The following is a 13,280-nucleotide window of genomic DNA, read 5'->3' on the forward strand; positions in this document are numbered from 1 at the left end:
CTTCTTTTCCCAAAAGGGTGATGCCCATTCTAGGGCCTTTCCCTGCAGACGACAGATAACATAACCCACTTTGGCTCGCTCCGAGACAAACTGACCTGGCAGCAGGGCAAACTGGATCTCACATTGGATAATGAACCCTCTGCAAGCGTCAGGATCACCACTGTAGAGAGGAGGTGCGGGGATGCGAGGCTCGGAGACTTGGAGCGGGGTTGCAGGTACAGCGACTGGTGCCACGGGAGTCAAGGTAGACACTTTCTCCAGGACTGCGCCAATGGCCTGACCAAAGTGAGACTGGAGTACTTCATAAGAGTCAATTCGGGAGGCCAAAGCTCGAATGGTTTCACCAACATCAGGCGAAGCATGAGTCTCCTCCAAAGGGTCCATGGCCCAACTATACTGTAACGGGCCCGAAGGCGCAGTAATAGTGTAGACCAAAGAGGAGACCAAACCAAGTTCGAGGTACAAGAGGGTTTATCAAAAGAATCGTCAAGGTACAGGCAAATAGATCAGACCAGGCAGCAGACAACAGGAATCGTAATAACAGGCAAGAGTCGGTACACAAGAATCAAAAGCAGTATATCACACCCAGGAACAGACGAACAGGAACCTATAGTTGGGCAAGGACTGGAAGGGGAGAGAGGTTTAAGTAGTCTCTGAGTTTGGCGCCAAAGTTGACGCACTGGCGTCAGACGCTGACGCGCTTGCGTCAGACGCAGACGCCAGCGTCCCCACGCTGACGTCCTGACGCCGGCGCCCATTCTGACGCCGGCGTCCATTCCGTCGCCGGCGGCCAATCCGGGAGCAGGAAGACGATGACACCATGGAGCTGCGCCCATCAGGAACCATGCGGTGAGGCAGGGGGTCGCCATCTTGGACGCCATCTTTGGAAGGTGAGTTAGAATCCATTACACTATACACATAGTTATTCAGAATGAAAATATTCTCTGTGGGGGAAATGAAATAAAAGTCATAACCGAAAGAATAATCTCATAATTAAGCACAAAAATGAGCAAATCACTAAATTATTTTCTTAATTAGACAGTTATTACATTACACATTTTAATTGCATATAACACTTGTTTTAAGTCCTGCTTAATTGAAGCATATACATTTATTGCAAAAATAACAGCTTTTTCTGTAAGAAGTTTTACTATATACATTGTGTACTATCTGCAAAATGCTATATCAAATTCTTACAAAGGGAAAATTGTTGGCACAAAAAAAATAATTTTTCACATTTATTACATTGTGCCCGAAAGAGCTGCAAATCTCAACCTATCCACACAGATGCTAAATTCAGTTATTTATTTACTTGTCCTGGGAATTCAGCCATACATGTTGAATGCCAAGTTACCCTGATTTGCATGTTGAACTTATGAGCTGAATGAGTGTATTGCAAAGGGCTTTGGTGTTGTTTGCCAATAATCTCCAGCACACATCAGTAAAGGTCACCTGCAAACCATGTGTTACAGAAGTTTTTTCTAATATCTAATATGCAGTCCTAAATGGTCAAAGCATAAACACTGAACCACAATGCTTGATGATCTACTAAGTTCTCTTTCTGCTTAGCATTATAGCATAGCTTTTCTACAGTCGACAGAGCTCACTAAACATGCATAGTGACATCTTCAATGAAGCTCTTACAGGGTTCCTTAGATAAGGGGTAGGTCTATTAACTTTTTGGTATATGTAGACAGTGCCATTTGAGACAATTTGCAGTTGATCCTTTTTCTTTTTGTGCTTTTTTTTGTTTAGGTAGTTTTTCTTTGGAAATTATGGAGAAAGGAATTTTAACTGCTATCTGGTTGCTAGAGTTCAATATACTGTAGCAACTAGCCAACGGTTTGAAAGACGTACTGGAAGATGTATAGGAAAGGGCATGAATAGAAAGATTAGTAATATAATGTAACGACAACAATGGAATTGTATCCTCTCAAAGAAATAGTTTTTTTGATGCCATCAGTGCCCCCACCCCTCATCTGAAAGCTGGAATGAAGCCAACAAGGAAAAAACTGTATTTAAAAAAATGTTGTCTTTAATTTCTTGCTTTTAATTTATACATTTTCTTTTAAACTAATAGTTACATAGTTACATAGTTAAATTGGGTTGAATAAAGACAAAGTCCATCAAGTTCAACCCCTCCAAATGAAAACCCAGCATCCATACACACACCCCTCCCTACTTTTATTTAAATTCTATATACCCATACCTATACTAACTATAGAGCTTAGTATCACAATAGCCTTTGATATTATGTCTGTCATGTCTGGGGTATGTCAAATCGTCATGCTTAAACCCTTAGATCCTGGTGCACAGTGTATTGTGTTATGCAGCAGGACACAGCGACTAAAGTTAGTAGAAAGGGGACAGAATCCTCAATGCACATTTCCTGTATTTAAGGTGTTTACCTTCCAGCATTCACCTTCTTTTGTCTTTCTAAAACAGTTTTATTTCTATTTGGTTGCTAGGGTCCAAATTACCCTAGCAACCATTCACTAATTTGAATAGGAGAATGGAATATGAATAGAGGACAACCTGAATAGAAAGATGAGTAATAAAAAAGAGCAAAAATAGAACATTTGTAGTTTTATAGAAAAACCCACAAAAAATAAACAATGAAGACCAATTTAAAATTTGCTTACAACTAGCCATTCTATAACATACTAAAAGTTAACTGAAATTTTTTTACCTTCTTATGTCTTTTTCAAGTAGCTCTTGGTAACTGTTTCAAATTGATACATTAGTTGATAACATTTCTTATCCTTGGCCCAGCTGAGCAGAATTAAATATTTCACAGATGCTTCTGAGAAATGTATCAACTAATGTAATAAATTGTAACAGTTTGGAATCTGCACCCGGATTACCGAAACACCGGAGACGAGAACATTTAAACTTTAAACTTCAATTCTGGAAAAACAGTCAAAAATAAAGCACAGAAAGCAGTTGAAAAAAGTGTTTATTTCTGGCGAACAATTGGAAAACAACTGAACTGAAAAAAGTTTTGGAAGGTGAACAACCCCCTTTAAAAAATTACTAGGAACCACATTACTAGAGGGGAATGAAAGGTGGGATCTGAGCTAATAAAAATTATAGTCAATAATAAGAAAGTACAGTAAAGTACAGTAATAACAAAATTATTATAGTACTATAGCAACACCAGCTTTATTAGTAATCCGCAAAACCTATGAGCAACCTATGAACATCATTCAGATCATTCAATATAACATTTTCTAAACATACTGTGCAATCCCGATGAAGAAACAAATTTATTATTATTATACCCTGGCACGTTGATCACAGCTTGTTGCCGGGCACTGTGCCTGCAGTCTCTGTGACAAGCTGTTGTGAAATAGCTTGGATGTTAGTCTCATTCACAAATTCCTCTTTAGGATGGATTAGTGAATGAAAGGGCCAGAAGTCTGGGTCTGCTTGTAGACCTCTTGCCAAAGGGTAAACTGAGGCTTACAGCAGGCATCTCTCAATATATATAAATATAACATCTACGTATGGGAATACATTGAAACTTTTCGTTTAGTTTGCAGGTGTAAACATATATTAAAATAAATCTTTCTAAATTAAGGAAGATATTTTATCATGCTTTTATTTAGCTCCAACAAATCAATACTATTCATATTGTTATTTTCGCAGCTAACATTTTAATACGACATGAAGGATTTTTTACATCACATTTTTTTTATCTACAATGCAACGTTTCAAGTTTATTTGATTATGATTCCAGTTTAATTGTGATTGCGAAGGGAAGATTTGTCTGATGTGCAAGAGCGGCCAATGCATATGAAAAGTCTGGTTGGTGTCATTTCCAATGTTTTGGATTGAGAGTGACCCTATTTTTTGGGTGCAACTGCTTCTGAGACTGACCCAGCTTACTTGCTATGTTTAGAGCTGTGAAGCTAAGAGGGGGGTTCAGGCTATGTTGTTTTACCTATACAAAAAATGAGGTCTCAAGGTACCAACTTACAAATAGTGGAAGAGGTCCAGGTGCACCGCCCTAAACCTTCAGCTAAGGGAGCGGATCAAAACTGTGTTGTAGTAGAGCAGGCACTCAAAGTTGTTTTACCTGCCAGGGTCAAAACTGTTTTTCCTAAGAAAGAATCTTTGTTGATTGCAGTTCTGGCAGTCTCCAGATTGCATAGCACAGTTCAGTTTTGCTATATATGGTGTACCTACTGAGTTTTCTTTACAGTTGCCTGAGGAGAAAACAGGATTGTGTGGAGATGCTGGAGATTCCTGAAAATTTGCCTGAAGCATCAAATATGACAGGAAATACAGTGTGTGGGTAGGAAGTCAATCTTGTAGTAGAAGGCATTGTCATAGTAAATTACTTCAAAATTCATTGATTTTAGATATACCATTTCTAAGATGTACAAATATTGATGTTGCCCAGGTATTAATCAGTTACATAAGACACTTCTACAGCTGAAATAACATTATCAGCAAAGTGTTACTTTATTTACACTGATTTAATATTGACTGAGAAACAACAGAATAGTTTGGTGGCTCGTCCTGTGTGTGTTTGTCACTTTCTTTAGTTTGTTCAGGACTCCCATGGGATGAAGTGTTTGACTGTAAAAAGTATAAAAATCATTCAATCCCATGTGTATTTTTATTATTTATCATTATTTAAGAGCAAAAGAGACACTAAAATAAACAATAAAAATGTGAATAGCAGGTTTCTGAAACTTTAGAATATTGCCCTATGTTTATTTGATAAGATCCAGATTTTAGCTTTGTTGTCCAGGACTGGGTTTAGAATAAAATATATATTTTTGTTCAGTTATTTTAGGAGGAAGTGTCACTGCATTAAAGCGGGGATGTTGACTACTATTAAAAGGCAGGTAGGTTAACCTATTTTTTTCCTGCTCAACCAATTCAGGACCCCTGATTTAGAGCAGAAGAAAAAGCAGGTCAACCAATGCTTTTTTTTATGCTTTACCAATAAGTTCAGGACCCCTCATCTATAGCAGATGAACATGTTGACAGATACTGTATTTATATTTCTGATATAATATTCTGCCACAGTTTCCAGCTGTGCAACTGTGTTTGAGATCCTAACCTTGTATTCCATGCAGCATGTGTCCAGTCCTTGGCATCTTCTTCAGCCGCCAGCAATAGTTGTTTCGTAGGAGCAGTAGCTCTTTATAAAAATTAAATTCTTGTATGATTTAGACAGCGATATTGTGCGACAGCAATAAGTATTTTTTTTGTTAAACTATTTGCAATTCCGTGTTTCTTTACTCTGCAATCAGAAATCCTGAGTGTAGATTTGTATCTCCTATTCATTTTTCAGCTTTGCGTGGCTTGTTGTGAAACTAGAACTTTATTATCTAGGCAGAAGTTTCATTTGCAAATTGAAGATTTGCAGAGTGAAAACATTTAAATAGCATGGTAAACATAGTAGTTATGTTTAAGGCTAAATACTTCACACAGTCCACTGTGCTTGCAAATTTATGTGCCCCCAATTTCTCTCTTAGCACTTTCCATTGACTTATTTATACATCTGCGCCTGACTGACCATCATGTTCCCTATGGTAATGTCAGACATAGGGTAGTTGGGCAAGGGTATTTAAATAATGACAGGTTGGGTCTGGTTTGATAGAAGCAAGGTTAGGGTTGGGTGCATGTTTTGTCAACGAGTTTTGGTCACCACATTACAGAATTGTGTAATCTTTGCCTCTACATTTATCCTGCAAGGTGTTCTGGGAGGTATCTTACATGAAATAACCACTGCATTTATGCTACTGTGTATTCTATAATAGTATACATTGAAATGGAATAGATCAAAGGAATATGTGTACAAAATGTATAAAAATCCACCCTCCAAATATGTTGTTTGGCTTCAGTGCCAGTGTATACATATATTCCTAGAGTATACAATAGAACAATAATATTGAGGATTTTTCTGCATGTTCATGACAGAGCATTTGGCAGTTTGTTGTGAATTTACCTTCAGTGTCAGTAAACAGTACAACTGCCACAGAATATAAGGCTTGGTGCTCTGCATTTTTGTAAATACTCTACAACAGAGGATTGCCTGTTGTAGAAGAAAAATAACCTTTGACCTTTTATGCAGCTACAGTTGAAAAGATGTTTCCAAAACAGATAAGGTTTGCTACAGCTCACCAATTAAATTTGTTTGTAGCTTATCCCACGGGGTATCCTGTGCCAATATCCCAAACTAATCAATCAGAATATAGTTCAAGTTTAGGACAAATCCAAAGCCGTGATCTTTGCTGCAAAATGCTTTATTGAGGAGATGGGCTGCACACCTATCTATAGTTGTTCTCTCTCCTTTTAACAATCCTCTATATGTCTTCTCTATTTCATCCAATAGGCAATATTTGAAGTACCCTCATCTAAAACTTCTTTGAGCCTTGCATTATATATAACTGCAGTTTTTAATCAGTTGAACTTTATCCTACCTCCCATCAGTTTTTGAATGGAAGTAGAAGTTCTATAAAAGAATTGGTGCAGGTTTTATTTCTTTGCCTTATACTATTTATTTTTTCCCTTCACCTATGTCCTTCCAACAGTCTGAAATATATCTCGCACATGGGAAACATGCAACACAAAGGCTAGGAGTTCAAATGCAAGACAACTGTATGATTGACATCGTTACCTTAGGTCATTTTTTCGTGATCTGTTGTAATAAAGGCTTTTATGGCATATTCTGTGTTGAAATGTTCTCGGTCATATGCCTCTCCATTACTCCTTAAAGAGATTGTGTAATTTACACATATTATTGTACATTTATAATTTGACAAATGTATCAACGTATCAAAACGTATGAATAAGAGGATTTAGTATTAATCATCTCTTGGGATCAAATACAAGGTTCTGTTTTATTATGATTATTATTATAGAGTAAAGAAAATCATTTTAAAAATGTGAATTATTTGATTAAAATGGAATCTATGAGATGGACTTCGTGTAATGTGAATCTTTCTTTATAATGTGTTCCTGCATAATGGATTCCATACCTGTATAGAGCATATTTTTAGGATCATATGCCGATAAATAGGCAGATAAATGATCATATATAAGGTTGTCACCTAGCCGATATTTTATTGCCTTACCTGTAAAAATGCTGATGATTGATCCCAATGTTATTAATTGGGAAGAAAGATAAAAATCTAGGAAGGCTGGTTTTATGTTTATATATATATATATATATATATATATATATATATATATATATATATATATATATATATATATATATATATATATATATATATATATATATATATATATATATATATATATATATATATACACACACACACAAAAACATTGTATTAGGTGGTTTTGATATTTACCCAAATTTATTGTGCTCACCATGTGTAAGCCCAGTAACAAACTGCTGTTAAATAGATGACTGTTTGAAGACTATCCAAGATTTATAGATTGCATCCATCAGATTTATATTTCAGAAAAGGTTTCTGAAGACCACCCGGAATCGGTTTGACACACAGGGTCTGTCAAAGTTATTTTAAAGGTATAATATATTGCTACCAAAGGCTTTTTAAAGAAAACTTTCTTCTCCTTCCCTGGCCCCTGGCCTTACTTCATTGACGCTTAACATCCTAAAGTAGCTCAAGCATTTAGAAGGTAACACGTGTTAAACACTTGGACAGGGCATTAAAGAAACAGTTTCAGCAAAAAATGTAATTGATTTAAAATAATAAAAAATATAATGCCGTGTTACCCTGCTCTGGTAGAACTGCTGTGTTTGCTTCAGAAACATTACTATAGTTTATATAAAAAAGCTGCTATTTAGCAATGGGGCCAGCCATTCAAATGAGAAAAGGCTCAGGTTACATAGCAGATATTTAACCTGTGCCATTTAGCCTTTTTTCAATTTCCACCATTTCTATAAAGCAGCTTTTTTAATATGAACTAAAGTAGTGTTTCTGATGCAAACAGATCAGGGTTACCAGTCCAGGGCAACAGTACATGATATTTTCATTACTTTACAACACTTTGGGGCAGATTTATCAAAGGTCAAGGTGAATTTTTGAATTTAAAAACTTCGAATTTCAAGCTACCGAAGTGATGTTTTAGCCTATGGGGGACCTCCTGGAACCTATATGGAGGCAATTGGTGGAGTTTGAGAGATCAGTTTGAGAGAGTTTTTTAGGGGGAAAACTTTGAATCGAAGTAGAACGAAGGCGATATTCCTTTTGATCGTACGATTCAAAGTAGGCCGATTACGGACCACTTCGACCCCCAAAAACCTTCAACCTCTATTCGGATGGTCTTTTTGAATTCGGAGTTCGAAGTTTTTTTAACTTCGACCATTGATAAATATGCCCCTTTAATTAATTTTGTTGGTGTTACTGTTCCTTTAAATATAGTGCCTGGACCATTTCTCCCATTTCCTGAATTGATTTTTTTCATGTGACATTTCCTTATGTTAGGAAAAAAATAGAAATAAAAAATCATGTAATATGCAGATTACTTAAATCCTCACTTTTGCTTGCAATGCAATAACATTATGTTCTGTGGGTTGAGTAAAGAGTTATGGGATCTATATCTGGGAACCTTTTATTGTGAATTCTTTGAAATAGGGCATTTGTACTTTCAATTGTATACTACATCATTTTTTAATTGACACTTTTTTTTAATAATAAAAAAAGTATTTTGTACAGGTATGGGATCAGTTATCCGGAAACAAGTTATCAAGAAAGCTCTGAATTATTGAAAGGTCATCTCCCATAGACTTCATTTTAACCAAATTTTTAAAAAAGTTTTCCCTTTTCTGTTTTATAATAAAACAGTACCTTGTACTTGATCCTAGCTAACATATAATTAATGCTTATTGGAAGCATAACCTGTGTATTGGGCTTATTTAACATGATTTTCAAGTAGACTTAAGGTATGGAGATCCAAAATACAGAAAGATCTGTTATCCAGAAAACCCCAGGTCCTGAGCATTCTGGATAATAGGTCCCAAAACTGTACATGGTATTACCTAAACTAGTATAAATCAGTACTTTTAATCATATTCATTTTTTGTTGTATGAATGTTTGTTTTTTATGTAGCTTTAAGGATCATTGCTTTAAATTATTAAAATGCCACTTATCAAAAAAATCCCATTTCCCAAGCATTCCAGAAAATTAATTCTATACCCATGCCTGTATGTGCATGCTGTTTAAGAGATTTTGGACCAATTGCTTCAGATTGCTTGCATTAGTCAAATGATGCTTGTCCACCATTGTTTTTACATAGTGCTGCAGTAAAATGTTACATTGGCTGTATGCTTGGAATCCTTGCATGTCTCCCAACTTTTGAAGAGGGGTATAAACAAGTTAAGAAAGAGGGATATAAACAGGTTAAGAAAAGGTAGAATCAAGTGACTTACTTCCTACCCTGCCCCACCACATCTGTTCTTCAAAATATGCATCAACTTTCTGTAATATAATAAGTTAGGTTGAAAAAAGACACACGTACATCAGCCTTAAATATAACCTGCGAAACTGCTAGTTGATCCAGAGGAAGGCAACAAAAAAAACATTTGAAGTCGCTCCAATTTGCCTCAGAGGGGGAAAATTGTACAACCCCCTTATATTTTTATACATAGTTATCATATCATGCCAACTTGGCTAGTCTTTCCTTATAGCGAAGATTTTCCATAACTTTTACCAGCTTAGTTGCCCTTCTCTGGACTTTTTCTGTAAACATTAAGCCATCATGTTGTTCAATTTTCCAGGCATCCTATGGGCCTACTGATACTGAGTGCATGCAAAGTACAGAAATTGTCAAGGAAAGTCTGTCAAGGTAGTAAGTGGTTACAATCGGTGGGGATGGGTGCCTTCCAGCTTGCCTCTACCTCAGTGGAGCCACTGTTCTCCTTTAAAGGAGAACTAAACCCTAAAAATCAATGTGGCTAAAAATGACATTATATATAGTGAAGTTATTGCACCAGCCTAAAGTTTCAACTTGTCAATAGCAGCAATGATCCAGGACTTCAAACTTGTCACAAGGGGTCACCATCTTGGAAAGAGGGGTTGACACTCACATGCTCAGTGGGCTCTGAGCAGCTGTTGAGAAGCTAAACTTAGGGGTTGTCACATTATTTCTGATGTTAATTGCACTGGTTTCTGCATACCTCCCAACATTTTTGAAATAAAAAGAGGGAGAAAAAAAGTTGGTGCATGTAGCAAGGCAATTTTTTTTGACCACACTCATTTTTGTGGCCACACCCCCAAATTAATATGTTCATTTTACAAAATTTGGTAGGTTATAAAAGTTTGAACATATTTCTGTATTTTTTTTCCAGTTTCCAGTTTTTCCAGTTATTACAGTTTTATTGATAAAGGTGAATTGTCTAACTTTTCCCAAAGGGACCTGTTATCTTATATTGTTACAATTACTTATTTGCTTATCTCAAAATTGTTATAAATGTATATTATATGATGATGTGGCTGTTCTGGGCTCTCTGCCAAAAGCCTATCAAGTTAGAAACATTGTTTCTTTTTCTGGCTGTTCAGTGCAGAGAAAAATTGTAAGTGACAACAGCACAGAGCATATGCAGTGAATCAGCAGGAAAGGGGAACTACTGGGGCATCTTTGGAGACACAGATCTTTACTGCTAAAGGGCTGTTGTTGCCTTGGGCTGGTACAAAAGCACAAAACATACATTTCTAGCTACTTCTTTAGTTAGGCTTTAGTTCTACTTTAAGTGCAAATCTGAATTTTGGCAGGTTAGACAAGGTTTTACTACTACTGAATAAAGAAATACAATATGTTAGTGCTTTAAAATTTTTAGTTTGTTACATTAGTAAATGTTTCCATGGTAAACTAAGTGGACTTGGTGCTGACTTTGCCCACAGTTCTTAATTGTTATGTCTTCTATGAAAGCAATAAAAGTCAGGAAACTTACTGCTATAATTCTGAGCTTAAATGTTACATAAAAGCTCCCTTTCAGATTAACAGTAACAGATGTTTTTTTTTTTTTTTCGTTTTTGCCATGTTAAAAAAACACCTGTTCCTATAGTTGCTTGTTGAGAATTACAATAATTCATTTTACTGTTACTTCATAAACATATTTATACAGTGTGATGTTTACAAATATAATCAGATGCAGTTTTCTAACTTTTTAATGAATTACTTTGTAGTTGCATGTTTTCACACATGTTTGCTTATCTGATGACTCTGCATTGTCCTAGGCTCTAATTTGAAAATATGGATTAGATCACATTGTTTTATGTATTTTTTGATTAAAATCCTAGATTTTTTTTCAAATGTTTTCCTGTTTCTGTTTCAGCCATGATTAATCCATATTCTATAACTGTAATGTTTGGCATAATTTAGCCAGAAAATTGTTTAAACAAAATTCCCTGTTAATTGTTTTCACCCTTACGGAATTTTGTGGTTAATTTCTGCAATGCTTTGCAGATATTCAGTTTACTAACAGTCCAAAGCATCAGAATTCTTTATATTGTGATCCAGTATGCTGTAGTAATTGTCCCCAGCCCTACACTGTGTTAACACTTCATAGGAAATCCCTCATCCATGATTATGAAGTGCTGCACTCACATTGATATTATTCACAGATACTGTCATTCAAAGGAGAGCATAAAACTGAGCTGTGGAAGCCTTAAATAAGGATTTTTTTTTTTTAGATAAGGCAAATGATCCATCTGTCCACAAGAGAATTAGTTCAGTTCTAAAAATAAGCATTCCTGTAAGCAGAAGAGTAATACTGTCTTTCTGTTGAAGACTCACTGTCTGCATATTTGGCCATGCTGCAGACATGCTGTTTTTATGCTGTGAGCCCTACATTAGTACAGCTGCCTAATTTTATATTTAAGACCTCAGGTTACAAATTCTTCCAGGTGGTGTCACTTTTTATATGTATGGTGTGTCTGGCATGGTTTTGCTGCATTCCTTCTAAAGGTGTTTGTTCAACAACTATAACATGCTATTTAACACTTTCAATATATATTTAATTACCTATATTCAAGGGTTGACGAAGGCAAAATGCATTATGTTATATACAATAATTGTAGGCAGAGTCAAACAGCTACTAATGATGGATCTTCTTCATGAGTATATTTGTGCTTCAGAATTTACATATATGAGTAAGTACACTAGTAAACCAAAAAGAAATAATCAAATGTTGAAATAAGCAATGTTGTCACCAGGGTAACCAATCAGTGGAAACCAAGAGAGCTGAAAAGCAGGAAGTAGTGTTCTGGCTATTATGTTAGACATCCAGTCACTCTAGCCTTTATACATTACATTGTCGCCTAACTAACATAGTAACATAGTAAGTTAGGTTGACAAAAGACACACGTCCATCAAGTTCAACCTTTTAACTTTTTTTTTTAACCTGCTTAACTGACCAGAGGAAGGCAAAAAAAAAACCCCATCTGAAGCCTCTCCAATTTGCCTCTGAGGGGGAAAAAATTCCTTCCTGACTCCAAAATGGCAATCGGACTAGTCCCTTGATCAACTTGTACTATGAGTTATCTCCCATAACCCTGTATTCCCTCACTTGCTAAAAATCCTTCTTAAAGGAACAGTAACATTCATTTTTTTTAATAAAAAATGTGTTTGCCCTTAACGAAAAAAAAAAACACCAGCACACATTTAACTTTACATTCGCAAAGACTTTATTAAGAAATATCTTACCGATACTCCGCTTGCGCTCCTCTTCTGAAGGTGCGATTCCGACGATCCAGCTGGCGGCGCTCAATTTCTCCTCCCTGGCTATCTCCTATAGAAGGCAGGGAGGAGAAATCGAGTGCCGCCAGATGGATCGTAGCCATGTCGCCTTTTCAGAAGAGGAGCGCAAGCGGAGTATCGGTAAGATATTTCTTAATAAAGTCTTTGCGAATGTAAAGTTAAATGTGTGCTGGTGTTTTTTTTCGTTAAGGGCAAACAAATTTTTTATAAAAAAAAAAAATTCATGTTACTGTTCCTTTAAAGCTATCTAATGTATCAGCCTGTACCACTGATTTAGCTTCAACTTTATTATTCCTATCTATTTATCCAGTTTATATTTTTACACTGAACTGTTCCTTTAAAGTGTATGGAAAAAAAATGTCTGTGTATTAGTACTAATATTAATTGTTTGGGGCAGTTACATTCCAGTTTGATTTGTATACCAATTATTTGTTGAGAGTAGAACCATGTCCATAATTATATATATATTTCTTTTTTTCAGGATAAAACTTCTGTTTTGCATTGCAATATGCACAACTCTAGCCATTTCAGAAAAACAAGGACATGGTAAGACTCTATCTAACAGTAA

At 35.9% G+C, this 13,280-nt stretch overlaps 1 protein-coding gene across 2 annotated transcripts in view; it reads left to right on the plus strand.

The window, feature by feature from the left end:
* The window catches only part of col24a1.L (collagen, type XXIV, alpha 1 L homeolog), a 156,314-nt gene that overhangs the window by 14,866 nt on the left and 128,168 nt on the right, over positions 1 to 13,280 (plus strand). For both annotated transcript variants that reach the window (XR_001935320.2, XM_018258139.2), the window contains exon 2: positions 13,194 to 13,258. Coding sequence is in view for 1 of the 2 variants with exons in the window: in XM_018258139.2 (XP_018113628.1) it covers positions 13,194 to 13,258 (65 nt within the window). In the remaining variant the exon portion in view is untranslated. The remainder of the gene's footprint in view (positions 1 to 13,193; positions 13,259 to 13,280) is intronic.

This window comes from Xenopus laevis, chromosome 4L, assembly GCF_017654675.1.
Source record: "Xenopus laevis strain J_2021 chromosome 4L, Xenopus_laevis_v10.1, whole genome shotgun sequence".
NCBI classification, from domain to species: Eukaryota; Metazoa; Chordata; class Amphibia; order Anura; family Pipidae; genus Xenopus; species Xenopus laevis.